The sequence below is a fragment of the Gymnogyps californianus genome, chromosome 8 (assembly GCF_018139145.2).
Source record: "Gymnogyps californianus isolate 813 chromosome 8, ASM1813914v2, whole genome shotgun sequence".
NCBI lineage: Eukaryota > Metazoa > Chordata > Aves > Accipitriformes > Cathartidae > Gymnogyps > Gymnogyps californianus.
Window position 1 is genome coordinate 31470475 of NC_059478.1, and position 24797 is coordinate 31495271.

General features: G+C 43.4%; 1 protein-coding gene across 1 annotated transcript; it reads right to left on the minus strand.

Moving 5' to 3' along the window:
• Nucleotides 1–9: 9 nt before the first annotated feature.
• Nucleotides 10–19577, minus strand: C8B (complement C8 beta chain). The gene is made up of 12 exons (XM_050901250.1): nt 19486–19577; nt 17752–17905; nt 16531–16672; nt 15429–15570; nt 13158–13290; nt 12125–12322; nt 9734–9974; nt 6861–6989; nt 5936–6099; nt 2927–3080; nt 1572–1640; nt 10–161 (listed from the first exon to the last, which is right to left on the minus strand). Exons 1-12 carry the CDS (start codon nt 19575–19577, stop codon nt 10–12), a joined length of 1770 nt encoding a protein of 589 aa, XP_050757207.1.
• Between the last annotated feature and the right edge of the window lie 5220 nt (nt 19578–24797).

Consider the following 24797-nt stretch of genomic DNA (forward strand, 5'->3'; position numbering starts at 1 on the left):
CGATTCCCTCTAGCAAGTAACTGTCTCAGCATCTGGCCCTGAGCATGATGAACCACCATTTTGCGGGGCAGGGTTGTTGCACTGTCGTCTCCTTGTTCGTTGACCTCCTGAACATGGAGACCAGCTGGCCCAGCACCCCCAGTTTCCATTAATAGCAGCATCTGGAAAAAAACCCAAAGCCAGAAAGGACTGTCAGAATAAAGCAGCTCTTTCCATGGGAAAAGCTGTCAGCTTCCATGAATCATATTTAAATACAAACAGCTCTGTCCCTGTCCACACCACTAACAATATACTTGAGTCATTAACAATGAGTGATTGTTTTAAAGATATCAATTTTCTGTTCAGCATTTCTGGTGTTTGTTCAAACTACACTTTATGCAGCAAGGACAAGATAAAAAAAAAATCAATTAGCTTTATATTTGCTTGTAGGGTGTTTCTCTCTCTGACTTAGTCCAAGCCTGGGTAAGAAAAACAGCAACTAAACTCGTGTCAGCCACATTTTGAGGTGCTAGGGGAAATGTTCACATTGTTCTTCAATGAACAACAGCTTGAATATTCAGCTTTCTATCCACTGCTTTTCCTATTACACTGTTTCTTCTGGACCCTGAGCATGTGAGTGACATAAATTCAAAATCCTGAGAATCATGGAGCTGAACACGGAGGCAATACATAAAAGGAGGAAAGGGGAGTGAGAAAGGAAGTTAGATGTTGACAAGTGGATGGATGTGAGTCTTTGGGAGGGTCAGATACGATTACGGGTGCGGTAAGCAGACTGGAACAAGGTATAAGTGACTCCACACTTTAAGGCTCCGTGGACTTCCTTAGAAACACCTACAAAATTGACCCTCTGCTTGGTGAAATCTTGGCTTAAAATGTATTTCAGCCTGGCTTAGTTAGGACACAGTCATGCAGAATGAGAACTGGATAAAAGACTGTAAACAAAGCGCAATGATAAATGCAGTGCATCAAATTGTGGGATGGTGCCAGAGCTCTGGGTGCCTGAGATCTGTTATTATTTAGCATCTAAATTAATGAGCTGGAAGAAGTAAACAAAATGATTAAATTCACAGATCATCCTAAACTAGAAGGAGTTCAGAACATCAGTCAGGAGACAGCAGCAATATAAAGTGACCAAGAAGCATTAGTAAATGCCTCAAAACAACATAAAAAGGTTTTAAGACTAAAATGCCTGGTAGCATATCTGGGGAAAACAGTTGCAACATACTGGCTGTATCAAAGGGAAAAACGTAGGAAACAGAGCTGTTGGAGGAGACCTGAGGCTTGTCATGGATTGTAAATTAGGTAGGAGTTCGTATTTTGATACAATTGCAAGGCGCATTTACGCAGCTTTGAACTGCAAAAGTAAAGCCACCTCCTCCTGAGCACAAAGAATTTAGAAGAGGGAGGCAAAGTGTATCTGTCACCTTTGCAGGACCCCAACCCCTTGTGCATTGGGCTGGGCAGAGTGGGGACAGCCAGCGCTGGGCATTACTCCCCATCCATCAGCCACCATCCTCGGACACTCCGAAATAAAGCTGGGACTGTCTCCTCAGACTTGGGGTCCCTCTTACCTTTCCTCTTGCTGATCTCACAGGCAGTGCCACTGTAGCCAAGGGGACACAAGCATTCACACTCGGTTCCTGAAAGTAAGCAGAGATGGTGGGATTAGAGACTTCAAGTCACATTTCCCTGCAGACACCCATTTCTTTTCAGTGCTTCATCTTCTGTGAGGAAGGGACGGCGGGTTAAATGGTATCAGCATTTTTCTCCGATGGTGAAAGTATAAAATAGCAATAAAGCAGGGAAGCCGTGACTACCCTGCCGCCCCTCTCGCTTTCCCAGCCATTTGTTCCTGCTGCTGCACTGTGGCTCAACCTCAGCTACACCAGTGCAGTAATTCAGCAAGCCAGGGTACCACACAGTCCCCCTGCTCCTCTCCAAGTGTCTTGGTAGAGCTGAGAGGGAGCAAACCGCAGCATCAGGAATGAGCACCCGGGACAGGAGTATCCCAGCTCGGCTTTGTGGCAGAGGAAAAATCCACGTAACCCTGCTCTGGCTGCCCAGGGCTGCGGCGTGCATCCCACCGCAGCACCGCGGAGGAGAGCTCCCACTTAGGAAAATAAATGGTCATTTAAAACCTCTTGTTGAGAAGATCCTAAATGAAACGCTAACCTGACTCAGCTCCTAAAAAGTTATTTAAACAAGGGTAATCACGAGACGAATCCTTTAAGTGCTACAATCAACTAGCTGGTACCTGAAGCGATCGTTTCTGCATTAGATACATTTAGATGATAACAATTCTCATCAGGACTTCTGCCGATGCAGATTGGAATTAGGCACTTGACAAAATGGTCCCTTTGTTAGAAGCTCTCATCACATTATAGATCTCTGTTTAGGCAGCGCGGTTTTCATTCAATTTGATTATTTTTCCCCTTCATTTTTAAATCACAGCCTGCTTACAAAGGAGGACAGCTTCTATTAGAAATGGGGGGAGGTGACGGTGGTAACTGTGCTTGGCACTTATATGGTGCTTTTCATCTTCAAAACACTTTTACAAACACTAATTAATGCTGAGACAGTAGTCACTTCTCTAGGAGGATGGAAGCAATCTTAAAAGCAAAGGAGGAGACTTAAAGATGTCAAGGGGTTTTTTTTAATGCATAATTGAGAAGGAACAAATTCTTCCACAAAACTGATACAGATGGTCACTCCCATTAAAAAGACACATCCCTTGACTTTACTGTCTTTACTTACCGGTGGCACTCGACAAACAGACCAACTTTCAAAAAAAAAAAAAATTAATTACCTGAAAAAGAAATGACAGGAGAAACTAAACAGCAGATTACTCGCCAAGCTTCCTCGCTCCCCACAAATTCCCAGCTCATTTCTCTTAAGAGGGTAGAGAAGAGGTGCAAAATCCTTCTACCTTGCAGAAAGGGGATGCCGTTGCCGTGGCACGGAGCGCAGCGACAAGAACTGGTCTCCAGCTGAAACTCATCAAGAGCCCGTTGCAAATTTTCTTTTATTGTGATTGCATTAGCAAAGTCAGTCGGAGTCACCAGCTGATACAGCGGCTCTGCCTAAAGGGAGGGAAGAAACTGCATTCGTTTCCAAGTTCAAGATGGCGTGAGCATCGCAGGGCTCGGTGGTGGCACAGCTGGAGAGGGAACTGAAGGCCTCGTGCTACGGGCTCCAGGTTTCCCATTAGTATTTCCTTAAACCTCATGAACAACAAGGCAGCGATGTCAGGAATACTTACAGGGATCCTCCCCTTGGTTTACAACACCAAAGCAGTTGCCAATGCATAACAAAATACAACAGCCATACCATTAGTTGACAAACGGGCAAAGTTTCACAGAAGTTTCATTAAATCCTTTCTCATCCATTTTCCTGATATTGACATTTTTAGATCAGATTTGCTCAAACTTACATTTCCTGAGTGCTCTCTTACTCCGATTTAAAAAAGGTCCCCCAAAACCCGCCCACAAAAATCTCCTTCATTCCTCCTACAGCCACACAGCACAGCCAGAGGCACGTGGTCACAGGCATTCAAATTTGCACTTTCACCTTAACCACTTCTGCATTTCAAGGCTGATTTCTCTTTTTATGAAGCCAAGATATGGGTTTCCACTGCCTTCAGAAGGGAGAGGATTGTGATCTTCATCTGCAGATGGGGTCGGTGGGAGAAGATACAGGGATGCACAGCACGGTGAACGTGCAGTAGGGACAAAGGAGACTTTGACCCACTCATTTATTTTTTTCCTGAGAACGAGGGAAAGTTAAAGTGTGGTCTCTATATTGCCAGTCACCCACTAATGCCCGTGGGATGACATAGGCATGTGTCATCAGAGGATCCATCCCAAATTCCCATCCTTGCTATAGAGATGCCTGCCATACAGGCCACGGCAATACAGTAAGCATGAAAGATCACCCTACTGCTATCACAGGCTCAAGCTACAAGAAATAGAAGAACATTTCAATAAAAAAACGCTCATCTCCTGCTGCTGTACATCCACTTTTCATCAATTATCTGTGATCCATACATTGCTTTTTGAATTCAGATCATACAAATGAGGAAACGCACTAAGAGTGACCTGCCAAGTCCCTTCAGCAGATGATTTATGAACTGATTTGCTTTAGTTTTCCCTAACTAAGCATTCTTGTGCTGACATTTAGTCACACTCTGCTGGTACTTTTGATCTTCAAGCCCCACAGGGATATCGGAATGGAAATGAAGGTTTATAGATACCAAATCCAAATTACACCCGTCTGGGGTTTTTCACTGGGCAGCCTGGTCACTGGTGCCAGGCAAGACAAAGAACGTCGCAATTTCTTGTGGGAGAATTTTCTGTAAGTGGGATCTAGCACGGAGGGTTGCATTTCTGTTGTCTCCTGCCCAGAGACCTCCCAGCACATTTCTGGAAGGTCAATGCACAGTGCACCAGGGGCTTGGGAAAGCCACCTCCGCTGCTGCAAGAGCCAGACACACACTGGCTGTATTTCCAAATTGGTGCTTTTTGCTTTGCTTCCTATTTTTTAGAATTCACCTCTTTTTTTTAAATGAAAAGTCAGAATTTTCAATGAGAAACAAACACCTTTTACAAATTGTCCTGGTTTCGGCAGGGATAGAGTTAATTTTAGTGCTGTGTTTTGGATTTAGTGTGAGAATGATGTTGATAACACTCTGATGTTTTAGTTGTTGCTAAGTAGCGCTTATCTTAAGCCAAGGATTTTTCAGTTTCCCATGCTCTGCCAGCAAGCAGGTGTGCAAGAAGCTGGGAGGGAGCATGGCCAGGACAGCTGACCCGAACTAGCCACAGGGATATTCCATACCATGGAACATCATGCCCAGTATATAAACTGGGGGGAGTTGGCCGGGAGGGGCGGATCGCTGCTCGGGCATCAGTCAGCGGGTGGTGAGCAACTGCATTGTGCATCACTTGTCTTTTTTGGTATTTCCTTTTTTTGGTTATATTCCTTTTTTTATATTATTATTATTATATTATTATAGTAGTAGTAGTTACTAGTGTATTTTATTTTACTTTAGTTATTAAAATGTTCTTATCTCAACCCACGAGTTTTAATTTTTTTTTTTTTTCCCTTCCTCCTCCCCATCCCACTAGGAAGAGGGAGGGTGAAGCGGTTGCGTGGTGCTTAGTTGCTGGCTGGGGTTAAACCATGACACAAATACAAATATTTTTGCCTAAAATTAAATTTTACAATGAAAACCAATTATACAATAATAAAATCAGCTTCCACCACTACCAGTCCAAACTCCTATTTAAAAGGATGTTCTCTTGCACCTTTGTACTGTTCACTCAGAGTGAACTTATTTTGACATTAAAAATGACGAGGCAGAATTGATACATACTTCTGCTTGCTTTTTACTTTTACAATGCCTTGCATTTCTAAAACTCTTCAGGATCAAAAAACCTTGACTCTTCAAAACCTAACTCATATTTTTAAGGTTTAGCTAAGCTGCACAAACACCCAGGCACGTATGGTGAACTACTTGACCTTCTGAACCGGAGAGAATTGTTACTAAATAGTCACTGGTGCTCACCAAAGACAGGAGAAATTTCAAGAAAAAAGAAGTCCTTATAAAATATATGCTGCCAGATATATTTCTGATAAGTGATACATCGGTAAAACAGAAGGTGGATCGTCTGATCTGCTTGGTAGGCAGCAAGCGATCACATCTGCACAGCCAAGGGTTAAAGCTGTTTACTTCATTTACTTCCAACCACACCCTTTTTAATGCATCACACCTTTGGTTTTCTGAATACCCAGTCTTAGAGAAACTACGCTGCACAATACAGGTCTATTATTTGCCCTAGAAATGTCCCTGGTTTTTTTTTAAATCCTGTTTATTTAAACACAGAGTTCTCCAAGGCGCTCAGCTAAGTGAGGCTGAATGAAGTGATGGATACGGTACCTTTAGCGTTATGATTTCAGGGTTGTACTGTACAGCATCTCCCCACTCCTGCATGAGCGCAGCCGTCGGCAGGTCTTTGTAAGCCAACGCGGTAATGTGTTCGCTTGCTCCGCCACGAACAAGGACGATGAAATCTTCCACATACTGTTTTTCGGAGGTGCTGTCTGCAATAATGCATTCAGAAAGTGGCCAACTCTGCTCAGGTATTTCTTTGTGGACTGCAGTTGAGATATAAGCTAACAGCAAAACACCCCTGTATATGACCCATCCCACTGAGAGGGCAAAGGAAAAAGGCCACAAGTGTTTCAGACCTGAAGCCTGGTTTCCTGCGCTGCGTGCCCCTCCTGCTCCCTTGCAGCAATACCCCCATCCTCCTCTCCTGCACCCTATATCTCTCCCCCCAAATGTCTTCCCTATGGTTATAAGCTTGAAGGTCTTCCCACAGCCTAATGCTCCTCACCACCATAATATTGCCTGTCCTCCTCTGCGTATCTTCAGGTGCACCCTCCTCCCACTGCAACACCCCCAGCTTCCCGTACGTCCCCTGAGGCTCCCACAACACCGTTACCTCCCCGCTTTCCCCATTTGGGCCTTTTTGGGTGCAAAAAGCGGCATGGTAGGCTGCTCTGCCGAGAGGCGGGTGGATTGGTAACGCAGCACCAGCCAGGTGGGTAACAGTTGATCTGTCCCTGCTTTTCCCTGGGACACTGAGCAGATATTTCTTCTCTACCCAGCAAAGAAAATCTTGCAAAAAACCCAAGCTTTAAGACATCCACACCTCTGTGAAGCTTGGCTGGGGTTAGCCAGCAGACTCAAAAGCAGCTGTGAGGGAGTGGGGAAATATTTCAGGCAGGCAAGATCACAAAATCTTCTTTTCACTATGACAAAGGCTAGAAATTAAATGGCAGAAGTGTTTCATGCTTACCTCCAATCTCTTTTAAAAGGGATTTACAGCCGGCTTCAGTTATTCCAAGATTCAGATAGACACCATAAATATTTGCACCAATGTTAAAGCCATGCTGTGCACATTTCTGGACATCACTCAGAGAATAACCTTAAATACACACCAAAAAATTGTAGTTGTTTTAATAAAACTGTTCGATGTTTTATGTCCATATACACAGAAAATGGGAGTTGATAAATATTTTTCCTTTGGGGAAAAAAGGAGATGAGATGAAGTCTTTTTTGGGACATTTAACAGATCTATATAAAATGAAATGAAATCTCTACATTTTACAGAACTCTGAAACCAAGTGCAAATGCAAGGTAAATGCTGGAAGAGGAGGCTTTTAATTACCAACTCAGCCGTACTGGGTTATGCAGAGCTGCAATGGGTGGGAGCCCAGCCTGGGACTTAAACGCCAAACGTCTTTGACAAAGGACTACCCACCACCCATCCCTGTCATCAGGAGCCAGGCTTTTTAAGAGTAACAGATGAAGTAGCTTTTCGTCCCTTTGCTAGCTCACATCTCCAATTCTTTGCTGCCAGAAGAGCCTTAGTTGTTTTACGGAAGTTTCTCCATGAAGCTCTACTACAATTTTTTTCCTGGCGTAGAAGGATTTGCCCTAAAAATCTGCAAATCCTTCATATGTTCTTCCCCAAAGTCCTCCTCCAAACTCCTTGCTGTCCTGACACTCAAGAATATTTAAAAGGTTATCGTGGTGAAACACCAGATATGACACTCAAGTATCTCTTTTCTTTCTCTGCTTTTTTGTTGTAATCCCCGACGTTTCCCTGAATTCTTTACTTTTTTAGTTAAAATCATGTCTTGGTGATACAAATGTTTACATGAGCTCACAACGCAAGTATCACTGTATGGCTGTCCTGTTCTTATGCTCTTCTCATACACCTGATATTGGCCAGTTTCTAGATCAAAGAAGAGGATGCACTGAGTTTTGGGTTGACGCAGGATGGCCCCTATTAATGTTCATAGTCCATATGCACCTGAAAGCAGGAACCACTAGTTTATCACATCCTTGTACAGCACAATCCAGACCTCTCTCCTGCCATCTTTCCCACAGAAAGTATCAAATCATGAACCACAGACACGTCTGGCATATTGGATTCTACGTGAGAGCAGTGCAAGTACCAACCACGTGACACGGCGTGTGATAACAGATCTGCAAAAGAAGACCTGAATTCCAGCACAGACAGTACAAACATAATGATGGATTTAAAGGGAAAAACCTGAATTCTCAGGCTGGACCTACCAAACCCCGGTGAGAACTTAAAGCCCAAGCTCAGCACTGGGGACAGTGTGAAAATGTTGGTACTACTGCAGGATCCTGACCTAGGTCAGCAGATGCTGACAGGTAGCATTTTGATGCAAACAATAATATGCATTAGTTCAAACAAATATGGCTTGTGATGGGCTGTCCTGGTTTCGGCTGGGACAGAGTTAACTTTCTTCTTAGTAGCTGGTACAGTGCTGGGTTTTGGATTTAGTGTGAGAATGATGTTGATAACACTCCGATGTTTTAGTTGTTGCTAAGTAGCGCTTATCTTAAGCCAAGGACTTTTCAGTTCCCCATGCTCTGCCAGCAAGCAGGGGTGCAAGGAGCTGGGAGGGAGCATGGCCAGGGCAGCTGACCCGAACTAGCCACAGGGATATTCCATACCATGGAACGTCATGCCCAGCATATAAACAGGGGGGAGTTGGCCGGGAGGGGTGGATCGCGGTTCGGGAACTAACTGGGCATCGGTCAGCGGGTGGTGAGCAATTGCATTGTGCATCACTGGTTTTTTTCCTTTCCCCCCCCCCTTCTTTTGTTGCATTCCCTTTCATTACTATTACTATTATATTTCATTATTACTATTGTTAGTATTATATTTTACTTTAGTTATTAAACTGTTCTTATCTCAACCCATGAGTTTTTTTTTTTTTTCCTTTGCTTTCCTCCTCCTCACCCCACTGGGAGGGGGAGGTGGAAACGGCTGCGTGGTGCTGAGTTGCTGACTGGGGTTAAACCACGCCATGGGCCCACACCAACAGCTGAGAAACTGGGCAATGCTAATGTTTTGAATGTCTGAAATCTGAATCTAAATTCTGTCCCTCTGGGCTGTATCTGACTACAGGATAAGCAACTTCCTAGACAGCAGAAGAGCAAACAGACTGAGCGTCACACACAGCAGAGTCCACTGCATGCTTTCGCAAATAGACAGCGAAGGCAGTTACTCACTCCCATGCCAATGAATAAATAAGAGAGTGCAGCTATTGATTAATGTCACACGGCTCGCTCTATCCTACACAACAATCATCATTTCTCGCAAAAAAGGAAGCCAGAGTCAAAGAGCAAGAGCAATGTCAGGCACAAGAGTCACCCAGCAAATTATTTACTGTTTCCTACATGCTGGAAAAGCTCTCGAGGCTAAAGGTGTTTCAAAACTGTCATTTGAAAGGCAATGGAAAAAGAACTTAGGTGAAGGTTTTCAAAGCTAACAAAAGCGTTAAGCTACACGATTCTCATTCATCTCAACATCTTGTCAGCCTCCAAAACGTGCCGTCTAAAGTACTTGCTACAGGGCCTTTTTTTGTGAACTGGCAGCATCCACAGCTTGAGAGCTAGATGAAGCCCATGATGCTGAGCATGCTTTGAAAACCAGGCTTTTTATTCGCTGCCATAAAGCACTTCTACTCCCGTATTTCCTGCAGGCTTTCTTTGAGATGTTGCCGACTCCTTCTTCCACCACCTCTCTTTTCTGACCTCAGACCTGAACCATCATTGGGTGCCCGCAGAGGGGTTTTCCCACCAAAAAGCTGGCCCCAAAGCTTTTTCACAGCCATCAGATGCACGTACCTGCGTTTCGGAGCTCATTGCTGTTCACGACTAAAGTATATTCGTAGATGCCACCGACAGTAGCCTCCGTGATGTAATGGGTCCCGTAGTCTCTGTAGAGCTCTCTGTACTCCCCGTAGCTGTACTCTGACGGGAGCTGATGGAGTCTCTGCAGGAACTCGTAATGCAGCATCAGGGCTCGGGGCTTCAGCTTATAAACGGCAACAGCCAGCTCAGAACGGGCATGAATGAATTTGCTGGACTACATGAAATGCAGAAACACAAGAGAATCCAGAAGAAGTGAGGGATGTCATTCTTGTGACAACATGTAGTTATTTGCTATCAAACGATTAACGCTGGTCAGGATTTATCAATTTAACAGTTTGCAACTGGAAATCTTTTAAGTTAGCAAAACTAAAACTTGCAGTAGTAAAGTTTCTGAAAATCAGGATTCTGACTGGTATTAGAGAGGGAAGCAGGAAGAAGGAGAGACACCCATTACAGGTCAGGTGATGGCTCAGGCCACGACGTGGACATGGGGAAAGGCAGGCTCCAGGCTTTGCTCTGACAGACCCAGGATGCGAGGACACAAGCAGCATCCCACGAGACTGCTCTACCCCTAATAATGTTGACCAGCCTTTGTCTCTCACAAGCTCTCTCCTGAAAAATTCTGACATCTGAGATCGTGATGATTTATTTATATGTGAAACGGTAATTCTCTGGCTGATCCAAATTAATATTTATATTCCACAGAATATGCCATTAACAAAACTCAAAGTAAAGAAGAAAACACACACGCTCACACACACACATGTATTTATATATCTCTGTATAGATACGTGTACATAGATAAATATTATATCTCCCCTTTCTGGCATAAAAGTCAGGAACAGAAGAAGTCTTTCGTCATGTTCAAAAGATTTAGTGCCCAGTTGTTTGGGCCAGCAGGACAGGTACATTGGGGGGGTTCAATATAGAACTCTGTAGCTTAAATAATAAAATCAAGACTTAGTATTGGGTTTCTTTATGGATATCTATTGCAAAAGCTTCTCATATACCTCTGATCTTGTCATGGGAAATGCCTCTTTGCAGGAAGCAAATGCAAGTTTAATAGTAACACGGAATACTCTGCCATTCCTGAGTGCACTATATACTGAGGGGAGAGACAAGATCAGTGACATTAAACCATTGACAAGAGCTAGGTTTGTTTACAGCAATAACAGATGAAAAAAAGAAATGAGATGATGGTGCACACTACCTCAGACTGAATCTCATAAAGCAGTCCTAGGAGTTATAGATTAAAGCATCTCCAGCCAGCTTAAAGTGTGCATCAGATCGCAGCTGCGACCAAATCTCCGCAGACAAGACTGGAAGTGATTGTGCCATCTGTATTTTGTGTTGTGCGTGTCCTGATCCGGTGAATGATGTACTCGGCAGACAGATCACATCAGCCGAAGTAAAATAGCATGTGTTAGTCTATAATTAAACCCATGGAAGGCCTGCTAGCAGTTTTCGTTCTACGTTATTGTCAAGGCTGCCCTACAGTTAGCTTGGCTTTGCTGTTTGCATTATCATTTACCGAAGTGACAGCTCCTGCCTTGCTGAACCCACCTAAAAGAGGGATGGCCCTTCACGTGTGAGATGATATTCTGCACTGATCGCACAGACGCTAGCCATCCACACCGCAGACCTCTACACTACGTGTACAGGTGCAGAAATTCCTGGAACTGCAGAAAATCCCATTTGCCCTTCTTTCACCCCAGATTTCTCTACTAAGTCCCTGTAACTCACCCACAGGGCAGAGGGAACTCTGGCCTCCTGCGTTCGTTAGCTAAACCCCAATTCTACCTGCGCAGATTCCCTTGGAGGGGTCACCGTGCTGGTTGCACCCGCTCACCTCCCACCTGCCAGCCTGCTTCGGCATCAGCGGCAAGAACTTTTTAATGGCTGGCAGGGCCAGGCGCACAGCATCCCATGGCTGGGGTGCAGCACGGAGACCCTGTTAGGAGTGTCACTTGTACATCTCCTGCTAGCGAGTTCACTGTATGGAGGGGAGGCCATTTGAACCGGCTTCTTAGTTTCATTTTTTTTAAATGACTTCACTACAAACATCCAAATGTGGATGCGCAGCAGGCCGCTGGACAGACTGCACTCAATTGTGGCTGATTTCGGAGGTTAGGCAGTCCGGATCCTGACCGATAGGTGAATGGAAAAGCTCCTGGGTGCTGTAAACACAAACGAAGGCGTTGTGGCCTTAGTAAACACTTGACCAATGCAAACTGCAAAATCCAATCAGGAGGAAAGATTTCATTTATCCTAGTCATGGCTGCTGACCTGATGATGAGAATCAAACCGATATACACGCTCATACAGATAACACATTAGCAGAGAATTAAGTGGAGCAGTACTTACGGTTGAAGAAAATCTTTTCATCCTTTGAATGAACTTCTTGAACCTGTTGTCGTTTGAATTGTAACCAAGTTCAAACACTTTTGGTATTTTTATACCAAAGCTGAAGCTAGACTGTGAAGCTTTCGCCTTCAGGACACTGCTTTCATAATTTGAGTAGGAGTCATATTCAGTCATTGTAAATTCATATTTGCCTTTGGTCTAAACAGAAAGCAAAAACAACATGTCTAATTTCCTGCATAGCGATTGTATACCTGAAGCATGGGGAAGGAATACAGATACAAATATACTTGTGAATTAATGCTTGCACTTTGAAGATGAAAAGCCTTGTATAATTGCAAAGCACTATTATTATGAACACTGGTACTTCAAGAATACTTGATTTACAGCAGCAGGAAAGCTACTATCTCCTCCATACTGCAAGGACCTCAGGCTTTTACTTAATATGTCAATCTTATGCAAAGAAGGTGAAATCTTAAACACAGGCATCAATTAAAGCATGAATTCTAAAAGAAAAAGGTTTCCTAGTGGGCAACGCTGAAAAATATGCTATGTCATCAAAAGCATTAAGGTCAAATATATAATATTTGAAATACAGCTTTGATGCACCACAGAAAGAAGCTTTCATACAAAGCACATGGTGTGCTGCTAAATCCTAGGCACAAGGACAGCTTTCCCAGCCTGGCTCTCAAAGCACTCTACAATTCTGTCTAAAATTAACCTCCCCGTGCCCGCTGGGTGGCTTTCAGGCCCTCTTGGACAGATGGCACCGGGAAGGTTAGCCTCAGTTTTTGCAATGACAAGGTCCAAGGGAACATTGCCATCTATTCCAGTGCACACGGATATTATAAGGGGACGTGTCCAACTTCATAGAGTGCATGGGGTATGATGATGTTCCAGAACTAGGGCTAAATTCAGTCTCATCCCATTTGGTCTCACAAATTTTGTAATTTTTTATAAAATGATGTAGTAACGAATCTTTATCAGTATTGCTCACTCAATTTATTGTTTATTTGCAGACAAATCTGACACGTACCTCTGGTGTATAGCTTTCTACGTTGTATGGCTTTCTGAATCTCGTGTCCACAATATAATGGGGAGAACATCCCCCAGCATAGTACCTGTGATCAAGAACTAATCCTTCCAAGTTGTTTGTGAAGATATTTAACCTGTACATGAAGCATAACAGCAAAATATTACGGTTATCATCGATTTAGAGGTAAACATCAAATGCTTTGGCTGACAAAGGCAAAAGATTGTTTTGTTTGGCTGAGGGCTCTTTGTTTCATACTTCTTTATTTTGAAACCCCAAAAGAAAGTTTTGCCTCTCTCACTGTCCAACCAACCCAGTTGCTCCAGAAAAACCTAACTGACTAACAAGAAAACAAAAGACAGAGTCAAATTTTGACACTTTGATGAATATGAAGGGCAATTTTCACCACCCAGCTACAAATGACACCAGGGTATTACTGCCATCAGCACTGGCAACTTCCGTAGCCTTTACTGGAACTCTCTGGGAAGAGCAGAACAAACTGGACCAGTCAAACCCCCGCCCCACCAGGTTGCCCACCCTGAGCATCCCAATGCCCGTAGTAGTGCAGCAGCATCCAGCAGGATCTTCAAAGACAGGTTTGCCAACCCATGCTGTCAGTCGAGACTGATTTTTAATTCACATTTCTTTGTTCTGGTTTATTAGTCATAATCTTTGCCAGGTTGGTCAAGGATCAACCAGAGGTCAGTAGATGAGAGTAAAAACTAACTCAAGCTTCATATGGGAAGTTTTCCTTTGATTTTAGTGGCTGATGGACAGTAATCTTAACCTGTCTGCTCTAAGAAAGGATGTACCACTGCGGTCTTTTTAGATGAGGTGATTAAACCCCATCATTTGCTTCTCCTATTGCTGCTGGTGGGATCTGTTGCAGTAAAAACCCTTCTGTTGCTCACTGTCAGGACACCCTCACATCACCCTCGTGGCACACAGCTGAGGATATGGCACTCACCTCCACAAACTCATACTCAAATAGGAACAAGAATCATTAGACGAAACTTCACCCCAAAAAAAGATAAATTGCTAATAGTCCATGTCGTGTCCCTATTAGCGTTCCAGGTCTCTGTCAGATCTGCCTCTCCTTATTTTGGGGAGAGGGACTTGCATGATAACGACTCTGAAGCTGTACAATATTAACTCTAATTTTAGAACAATCTGAAAGAAGGGAAGTCCACTAAAAGCAAATCACTGAGCAATTGTAGCTTCAAAGAGATGAGAAGCATGTTCCTATAATTGTCCAACATTATTTTTAATTTTGATTAAACTCAGAAGTACAAAGCATTAGCAATGACATGTGCAGCAGCCGTATCTCCAGAGAATAAGGAGGAAATTATAATTTTTTCCTTGCAATATGATTTTTTCTTTCCCTTTTTTTTTATGTAAAAAACATTTTTTTCCTGCAGAATGAGAAAAATCTCTTTTCACACAGTCCGATTTAACATAAAGTTGTCACAGTCTTAGCCTGTAAAAGCTGGATCAATTCAGACTTGGATTTTAATCCCCACAAAGTTGGAGTTTGCTAGCATGCAGGTTAATCCTACCCCACTCACGCAAAGGACACAAATTCCACCATCTCTCACTGTCGTGAAAGAAATCCAAGAAATTTTGACCCCCCCCAAACCAATACACTGTGCAAAAATACAAATCCATAGTCAGGTTCAGATTTTAGGCAATCCAAGATGCTGATTTAAGTCACTCTGTAAAGAATGATGTAACTTTATCCTCAGATTTTAACGAACCTTCCTTTGCTTTTATTTCAAAAGCACGGTTTGCAGTAGTCTCTCAGTTCCTAAAGGCTAGGACATTCCTGCTCCCCACAGACTGAATTAGGCCAAAGTCTAACTTTACTTACATCTGTGCAAAATAATTGGATTATCGAAACTCTCCCACTGATTAATTTAAGTGCAAGTACGTGTAGACATTAGAGAAACGTTTGGTGTTGACACGTCCCTCTTCACTCACCAAGTTTTGGCAACACAAAGAGCCCGCCCAGGCTCTTGCGGGACGTATTTGCAAGCTGAGCTGATGATCTCCACAGGGTGCACAAGTACTCCTGGGTACATCTGGGACTTTTACTCACCTGGTCTCTCTCCAAAAGACTCATGGAGTCAATAAAGATTTTCCCACCAGGCTTTGGATCCTAACTAACTCCTGGATACAGCAATCGCTACAGCTTTTCTCCATTCAATGTTGATGTCTGAAGCCACACAAGATCATTCTTGTCCTTAAGAAAACATCTCATGAAGGTCACTGACTTACCCTTTTGCCAGATTCTCTATTCCCCAGTATTGCTCCATCTTCTGGTCACATTTTTTAAACACTTTTTTGCAGTTTTTTTCATCTGACTGGTCCCCACAGTCATCATCCCCATTACAAAGCAGCCTCCGTGTAATGCATCTCCCTAGGATGCAAGGTGTAAATTACTCATAAAACAATCTATTATCACACTCCCTGACTCAGAGTCTAGAAACAAAATAAAGGACTCCTATAATGTATGGTTCAAATCTAGCTGGAAAATATTTCTCTGTCTGCATGGACCACCAAACCCCATCTGCTCAGTTTTGCTCAAAACTTTCATAATCTTAAAATTCCTTGTTCAACCTAGAAAAAAACTCCACCCTAATTACAAGTATAAAAAAGAACAGTGTTTTTTTGTTGCTAAAATGTTTTAGTTTTGAGAAAACAAACATGCTGGAGACTGTTCAGCAGACCTTGTATGTGGTATTATTTTTTCCCCTCTTCGCATGTCCATAATTACCGAGTTGTTTTTCACTCTCACCAAAACACTAGCCCGGGGGACAGAGATCAGAGTCGCTTTCCTTTGCCCCATCTCCTGTGCTGAGCTCCCCTCTGCCCCGGCGCCCTGCTCCCTGCACACTTTCTTCTCTGCTGCCAGGGTGCAGATGCAAAGCAGAGGCTGATTAAATTTTGGACACAGCTAACTGCTGCCTTGCTTCCCCACACTGCCTGCAGCATCCCTGACTAATTAGTCATTGATAGGGATGGAGGGAAATGCCATGAGGACCACCATCGTAACCGCTGTGCTCTTGGGTACGTGTCAAGGATGCCCAGTGCATGTTGTCCTGTTGCTGTCAGATCCACTTGTGCTACAGATTTTACTGATATAACTGGGGTTTAATTTCCTATTTGGAGATTTTAAAGACATGCTTTAGACTGACCGATGTTGGCTAATAGACTCACTCAAAATCACTGATGCAAACACAACACAAGCACGGATGGACCCGGGTCAACTCCTGACATCTCTTTGGCCTAGCAAACCCTTGTAGAAGCAGAAAGCTCAGTGTAGTGGTGTCAGAGATGCGACCTGAGCACCACCACTTCTCACTCTGTAAATCCTTACCTGTAACTGCACACACAAAACCTTCACATCTAACTTTATTCCTACAAGGATTATTTGTAACACAGTCTTCGGTTTCTTTGTCAGAGTAATCACAGGGATCTCCATTGAACTGAGAAGGTTGTTCCAGGCGGGCAAATCTGTACTGTGATGAAATAAAAAATATTGACTCAAGTGTATAGAAATAGTGAATTTTACGCTTCCCTAGTTAAAAAACAAACTTTGTGTCGGGGAGATGTGATCTAAGAGTACTGTCATATAAAAAAAAAAAGAATCGGCAAAGAAGTGTGATGCTGGTAACGTGCCTCATTTCAAAGGTTTCTGATCTGCAACAGTTTTAATTTTACTAAGGAAGGATTGAGGATTGGAGGGGATGAAGGAAAGTTTGCTTTTCTTTGACAGTTTGTTTAAATAAGCCTGACAGGGTAGTGCGGGCATTTGCAAGAGTAAGGAAGGATTCAGTTACATCTCCTCTATTTCAATTAGTGCTGGTAACGACATCCCTTGTTATTTTCTGTCAGTGTATTTACTTGGCCCTCTGTATCATTAGGGATTTTTTTCCGCCCACAACACTGCTGTGAAGCAGTCAATTACTCCGTCCAATATGTTAGCCCTCCTTTTTTTCCCAGCTTTTAAGATTAACTCTTTGATATGAAGCTTCACTCTTCCCAGTTCCCATCACTGGTTATTCCTGCTTAAACCTAGGAACGGCTTCTCCAACTCATTAGCAGAGGTCCCTCTAGCAAGGGGGATTTTGCTCTTCACACTATTTGGACCATTACTTTCGTTTCATGGGGCTTCTCAGGTAGAAAATGCTTGTTGGCAGAGAAGAAAAAGCATCTTAATCCTAAGAGGCACCGAGTGTCTCCAGGTCCCACAGGGGACCATTAGTGGCAATGGTGCCTTGCACTGATGCTGGAAGGAGAGGACTGTGTTGGAGAGAAAGTCCCTGCAAAGCTCGGCTTCCTGCCTGTATTTTCACCAAGCCTGGGCTTACACCTTCTCAGGACAGTGAGGCAGCCTGGAAAGCACTGGAGTTACTGGGGGTGGCGAGCTGAAGAGCTAAAAGCCACCTGAAAGAGAAAGCCTGCAGTCTCACCTGTACAGGGCTCTCCTTGGCAGCTCCCTGCTGTTTGTCCAACCCAACGGACAAAAAAGACAAAGCTTGGAGGACATCCTGCCTCCTGGTTTCTCAGGCTTCGTGCCCAGACCACAAACACTCACCCTTTTCTTTTGGCAGGGATCACACTTGCTCCACGAGGACCAGGCGGAGAGCGTGCAGTCGCGGGGCTGCGGCGGGTTGCTCACGGACCGGGCACGCCTGCTGTTGGCCAAGCTCTCGTTGGTGCCGCTGAGGTTAAGGGACTCCTTTTCACCACTGCATTCAACAACATGAGAGCTTCAGGGTGTGAAACCACTGAGCTGTGAGGGCAGAGCAACTTGGCCTGTATCTGTGCAAAACTACAGGCCGAAGAGAACTAACACTTGTTAGACCTCATCAAATCTTCCAGGCAACCTCTACATTTCAGTACTCGTTTCATACTGGCATTGATTCTGCATGAAACCTGACCCACTCTTCGATGTCCAAGAGTAGACCCAGTCCTCTACACCACCAAGAGAGTAAGTCTGCAGAGCACTCAGGAGGGCTGACTGCAGGACACACGTTTGATCTAGCCAGCGTGGGAAACTCAACCCATGTCCCACCAACCTGGGCTTCATCTCAAGCTGTGCAAGCCCCACCGAATAACCTGGCCAAGTGGCCAGCAGTAAAATCTGCACCCTCCGTTGCTGCCCTTGTCCGATCACTCTCTGCTGCATGCTGTACGGGCAGCACTTCGGTACCTCGCTGCCGTACACGATGAAGAGCTCCGAGGTCGGACACCTCCACGGCAAACAGCAGTCACAATGCTAAGGGCTGGCGTGCACTCAGCATTTTTGAAAACCAGGCTTAAGCGCCTCCCTTTGCCGAGCAGCCTATTTTTTCTCAAGCTGGCCAAACCCATTAGTCTTAGACTCTATTCTCGGTTCACAATAGAGAGTCATCAACCCATTAATCCCATTCATCCCAGTAATGAACCTGAACCCCAAGTGTAAGCCTTTACTCTTCACCCCAGCCCCTCTCTCACCCCCTCATGTGACAACTGTCTCCAAGGTTTCCACGATGCCACAGCTAAAATGCTGCCTAGTCTTTTGGCAGATTCAGTATTTCTGATTAAATCCTCATCCCAGACAAATGCTTCCTTGTAGCACCTAATCTACGTGGGAAGCTTTAGTAAAACATTGACAATTAGTTTCTTGTCATACCCACTTCGACAAGTAAACTACCACAGTAGTGTTCCCAGTTCTTCCACCAAGACAAGGAATAGCATCAGCTGAAGCTTTAAGTATGAATTAGTGCCTGGCAAGGGGCTCCCATTACTGCATATTAAAAATCACATGGAATAAGGAATTACAAAACCTCATCAGCTCACTGAGGCATGAAATCAGAGCTCAAAGTTCAGAGAACAGTAGAAAAATATAGTTAGATTGGAAAGATTACAGTCACTGATTGACCGTAGTCCTCTGAAAGAGCAAAATCTATTAAGCCAGCAGAGAAAGAAACAACTATCAGCCAGATTCTTGCCATTTACGTGCTCAAAGAAAACAAAACCCCGTCTCTCCAGCACACTGTCGGGCAGCTAGCACAGGAGGAGGTTGCATGTTGCAAACAGAATTCCACATTAAAACATGACCGTGGCAATTTGTCGTCTCAGATTTATCAAGCAGGATTACTTTTCTAAAGGCAGACATACTGCACTATGTTAACTTCAAAACAATGTCTTTCACTATTCATTAGCAAAACAGAAATCACTCAAGACAGCAATTATGTGCCACACAACGTGAAAGCAGAGACTCTGTACTGATTTTCAGTCTTTATCATATCACCCCATGGACATGGCTTCAGAAACATCCACTTACCCAAAGCAATGAACGGTTACGATACTGAGTACGGCATAAAGCAGCAACAGTTTGACAGGATACGGAGCAAACGTGGTGCATGCTGTGCTCATCGCTCCAAGGTACCATCGGTGATTCGAAACCACCACCGCTCCCATTCCGTCTGCCGGGGGGGGTTGAAAATGGTTCAAGTAGAAAAAGATAAATTACCGGGTCGTTTTTCCACACTGTAAACAGTAGATGACCCACTACCTGGCAGACTCACAAGGTAAATGTTGCAATTGTTAGTACACGGCTTTCTGGAGGCAAGTGGGAAGGAAGCAAGGATCTGTCTAGAAGCAATTACGCTTTCATTTGTAATGCTCCTTTCAAGGGACGGGGAAAAATGAATATTTCAACAAATGAAACATACTCGAGCCTTGGCAAGAGGGAAGCAATGAGTAAACTAAAGTCGGCTTTCTAGGAATAGAGTGCAAAATCATTTATTTATTTCTGCTTTTCATGTCTGTCTTCCAGAGGACTTCCAGGCACGAGGCATAAGCAGTCATTCTCACGGCTCGGGGAAAGCCTTCATCCCCAAGAGTGCCCTTTGCTGTCTCTCACCAGGGCTCGGGCTCAGGCTCATGCTGCAGGGGAAGATAAGAGCCCCATCCCTGGCTGGGCCTTTCCATACAGATTCTCTGCTCCACATACCCAAAGTCTTGAGCCCATGGAAGCAAGACCTGTCAGGGTATCAAATTAAAAGTCTTGGTGTTTTCTAGCTACTACGTTGAGTTATTCTCTCTCTTAAATGGTCCTAACCGGGGCAGAGAACTTACCAAGGGCTGATTCCCATCAGTTCAGTTGGGCTTTCAACGGCAGATCAGGATCTTCAAAACCTTGCAGAATTTTTCTTCGGTTGCCTGTTGAGGCAGCCTTCATGTCCCACCACTTCTCACTTCAGGTATGGCTTTTTGATTCCTGAGACATAGGAGTCTTTCCCTTCATTTTCCTAATTAGTCTTAACCTACAATGAGCGTCTTAGGGAGAGAAAAGTTCTCTGAATCTGTGTTTCCCTGTATAACATGATTAATATCATTGCGTTTTCCCACCTTCCCTCTTGCTGGACAAGCAGAGGTTCTTTGAAGAGATGCAGTCTCACTCTGTGTGCCACTACGGCTTTTAGCAGCACAGTCTCTCACCCCGGGATAAGTCTCCGAGTGCTTCGATGATACAAAGAATAAATACATTTTAATTTGCTCATTATGGGAATGATGGATGCTATATATAAAATTAACCATATTCACTAATACAAAACAAACCTGACAACCTCAGCGTCATTACCTGGCCAAGTGCTACACCTCTTAATGTGTCACAGCTACCTTACAAATGACATTATTCTGACTGTGGAGCCATGTCTCTGCAAAATAAGCAACTGGCTGCCGCATCCTTCTAGTCTGGCAGCTTGATGACAACAATTTAACACAGAGCAGGACATCAACTGAATCCTTGTAGGAATCTGCTCTGAATAAAAAGATTGTATTTCAGGTGGCCAGTTTTTTAACCCAAAGTTACCGAACACATGGTCAGTGATTAACTGCCCTCTAGACATGGAGGACAAACAGTTAGGAAAGACGGCTTAGGCTGTGCAAAGCTTTTTGTTTGCCTTTTTTGCCTTATTTTTTGTTTCAAATGACTTTGCCCCAGACTGAACCCAAGATGTGCCTATGTGATTCAGCCTGCTCAACCTTTGACACAATCGATTTAGCTGTTAATCATTTGTCCATGACAAAAAAGACACTTACAGAAAAGACCTCTCCATACACGGGACCTTTGCTGGCTGGGAAATGCAGTACACATCCAGTATTTCAATAGCAGCAAAAGAAAAGCTAAGATTATAAGCACAGAGCACCCTCTAGATTTAACTGCAAACCATGACAGTGATCCTGGTGCGTGAAGATCTCGAGGTAACCTGCTCCTGTTTGCTGCTTGTCTCTGTTTTGCTGCCTCTCACCACGCACATCTTAGTGGCGAACACGGCTGGTCCTGAATTAGCAGAAAGAAGTTAGGTTCAAACAGGGGCAGGGACCCAAGAGACAGAATTTCCCACATGTCAACATACTTTTCAGAGAGAACTGAAAAGCAAAATCAGGTTTTCCACATAATTTATAATCTGGTTTAATTAAAGGTAGGCCTAACACATAAAATTTATGACAACCACAGCTCATTTTCTGCTTCCTTGCAGTTTGGGGTTTATTGGGTCCATGGATCAGTGGGAATGTCACCTCGTAACACCGCTTGTGTCCTCTTTCCCCAGTCTTGTTCCTTCTTCGTGGCTGACTGTAATAGCCGTGGCTGTCTGCTGAGCTGCTTTTAAGTCCCAAAGCACTTAGCGCTAACAATGCTGTAAATCACTGAACGTAGGTTTCATCACAGTTGAAAATGAAGCCTAAGTGTCCACCATGAACACTGAGCTTTCAAGTGCAATGCATCCTTTGCAGAGTTCATAACACCAACGTAAGTTTGTGACCCCTTGCTCCCTGTAAATAAAACCTATACAGTTTCACCAAACATGATTTTTTTTTTTTTTTTTTTAAATGGCAGTTTCCTGTCCAAAGAAAAACTGTGAAACACATCAGAGATGAAAGGCTCTTCCTGGGAAAGGTTAGATTGGAGCCAGCAAGCAGCTGTTTGCGGTATTGTTAGTGCACTTTTCAAAGAGAGTTTCTTTTTCTTCTTCTCTGAGACAATCTTTTCGTTCCCTGCTTCGTAACTCATAACGCATTTCCTTCTGCAGAAGAACACAACTGGCTCATTCAAAGGTAAGATGAGACTCGCCCACCAATTTTAATGGTGAAGAACATAAGGTGGCAAATATACGGTAAAAGTTACAAGTAAGAAACGCTAAGGAATGCTTTCAGATGTTTACTACAACTGACTCTGTTCCATCACCATTTTTGTTACTAATACAGTTATTTTCTGGTGGTGAGGCTCGTCTCTGAAAGGTCCTGGACATAAAAAACTCACCTTGTTGAGCTTAATTCTCCTTTTCTGGCTTTTGAGTCACTAAAAATAATGCTTTATAATGACTCGGTCCAAACTGGGCACAGGTTCACCTACTCTGAAAGCTCTAAGATCCTGTGAAGATGGTAAGACAAGGGCTGCAGTAATGAGTAGACAAAGAAAGAAAATACCACCATGCCCCCTCCCTTGTCTCCATCTCCTCTCCATTAGACCTCAAGATAACACACACACACAAACTCATTTTCAAACTAGAAACAGCATTTTTTAAAGAAAAAACAAGACACTCATAATCTGAGTATGTCAAATAGTACAAAATGTACAAACCCCACAACATCTTACAGCACTGTAGCTTCTGCTGATTTCTAATACAACTGGCATCTGACACCGAGAGCTTTTCTTAGACCTCTAATAACTATCTGCTAAAGAAGACAAAGATGGCACAAAAGGTTTTCACACAGCTAGTACCTGGCAATAATTCTTCATAATCCTTTATTTTCACAAATGTCTGAGGCTGAATGGACATTGATTTGCTGCCCGTTAACCTGGTTTTCTTTTAATCTATTGTGATTTCCTTTCTTCACTGGTGAGGAGTATTTATAGAAGTGGTGCTGCGGGAGCTATGAAATGGGGTTGAAAAGCCAGCAAATAATATCAGATCTTAAAAGACCTTTTTTTAAAAAATACATTCTGTATCTGAAAGCCCCTTGAATGGGTAACATTTGAGGCTATTCTTCTTATTGAGATTTTTCAGGTGCTGATAAAACATTTTAGGGGTGATAGATGAGCCACAGGGCAAACACGTCCATTGAGATAAGACTATTTAAAGCTCTAAAAACTAATAGCTGGAGAGTCGTTTCACTAATAGACCTGATATTTCCTGCCTCCAGTAGGATAATTTTAGAAAGAGACAGGCAATGTTACAGGTAATCAGGAAATCGTATCAGGATATCTCCCCATATTCCTCACTGTCATGCTGAAATGTATAATTCAGTTTCCCCACACTTTCAGACAGCAAGTAAAGCAAGAAAAAAATATCCTTTTTCCTTCCCTATGCCAGCTCTCTGCTTTACCTCAGGTATTTAAAAAAAAAAAAAAAGGCTTTTAATGAGGCTGATCCTAAAAAGCAAATCAGTATGAGAAGACCAACTTGTGGAAGACCTCATCACAAGAGAGTCAACAGAAGTACTCTTACAAATCATGACTTTTGCAGTAGTAATGCCGGACCACAGCCAGGAAGAGGGGGTGAGTCCCACTGATTTCACATACAGGAGCAGAACCAGAAGCCAGGAGTAGTGCATGCAGCAGAAAGGACGGTGATAGCAACAGTGTGAGTATAGATGCTTCTGTAGATGATCCAGGCTCACACATTCACGCAAACCCTCCATTTTCTGGTTGCCATATGCACTTTCACTTTGTTCATTCACCACTGTGTGGTTCCATGTTGGCTTAGAGAGACAATTGTAGACAATGGATTCAAACCCCTGTAGAAAACTGCCAACAGATACCCCCTTTCATTTCTTTGAAAAGATATTCTTCTGATTGAGAACAGTATTTGCGAGAAAACTAATAAATATGAACCTGACAGGACAGGAGTTGTTTAGAAAGCAAAGAAAGAAAAAAGGAAATGGTGCATGGAAATATATATCGCAACCTAGAAAAAGGAAGAAAGAGGTTAGCTGATCTGTTGCAGCAACTGTCACTGTGTACTAATTAAAGCACATAAAACATTGCCTTTAATCCAACAGAAGCGAGTTAAAATTGCATATTCCCAGTCTATACAATCAATTGCTTTCCCAGAAGTCACTGACATGGAAAAGAGAGATCTGTCAAAGTCCTCACTTCTGTAAAACCCCAGGTTGATTCTGCAAACCGTTTGCTAAATAAATTCTCATTACTGCAGGAGATCATGGCCTTAATTAGCATTAGTTAAATCGGGATCATTTCTTGAACTAGTCATGTTTGAGTTGGATACTCTCATATACAATCTAGAGACTCCCACTGCGCTTAAGTTAAAGTAATATTAATGTAATATAGTACATTGACACAGCACAGTAAGAATCAGGTTTTTTCCCCTTCTGAACAATGGCAACATGCAGCAAGGTCCTTCCTACTTCAAGATTCCTCACCATCACCGGACTAGATCTCAAACCTGCTCATTCTGAATTTTTAAACCGAGTCTGCATAGCAACTGTGCAACACGAGCCAATTTTTCTGATTTTTCAACATAAACCAACTTCACTGTGGGGGTACCAGATGAATATCAACAAGACTAGATTTGGCCTACGTTGTAAAAATGCATTTTAGTTTAAAACCATGTTTAGCTGTGTCTT

Coding starts and splice junctions, on each gene's coding strand:
- C8B (XM_050901250.1), bottom strand. CDS start 19,577: ATGAGCACAGCATGCACCACGTTTGCTCCGTATCCTGTCAAACTGTTG. Junction 15,571..16,530: donor TTTTGTGTGTGCAGTTACAG/GTAAGGATTTAC, acceptor CTTGCATCCTAG/GGAGATGCATTACACGGAGG. Junction 6,100..6,860: donor CCTTTTAAAAGAGATTGGAG/GTAAGCATGAAA, acceptor GCATTATTGCAG/ACAGCACCTCCGAAAAACAG.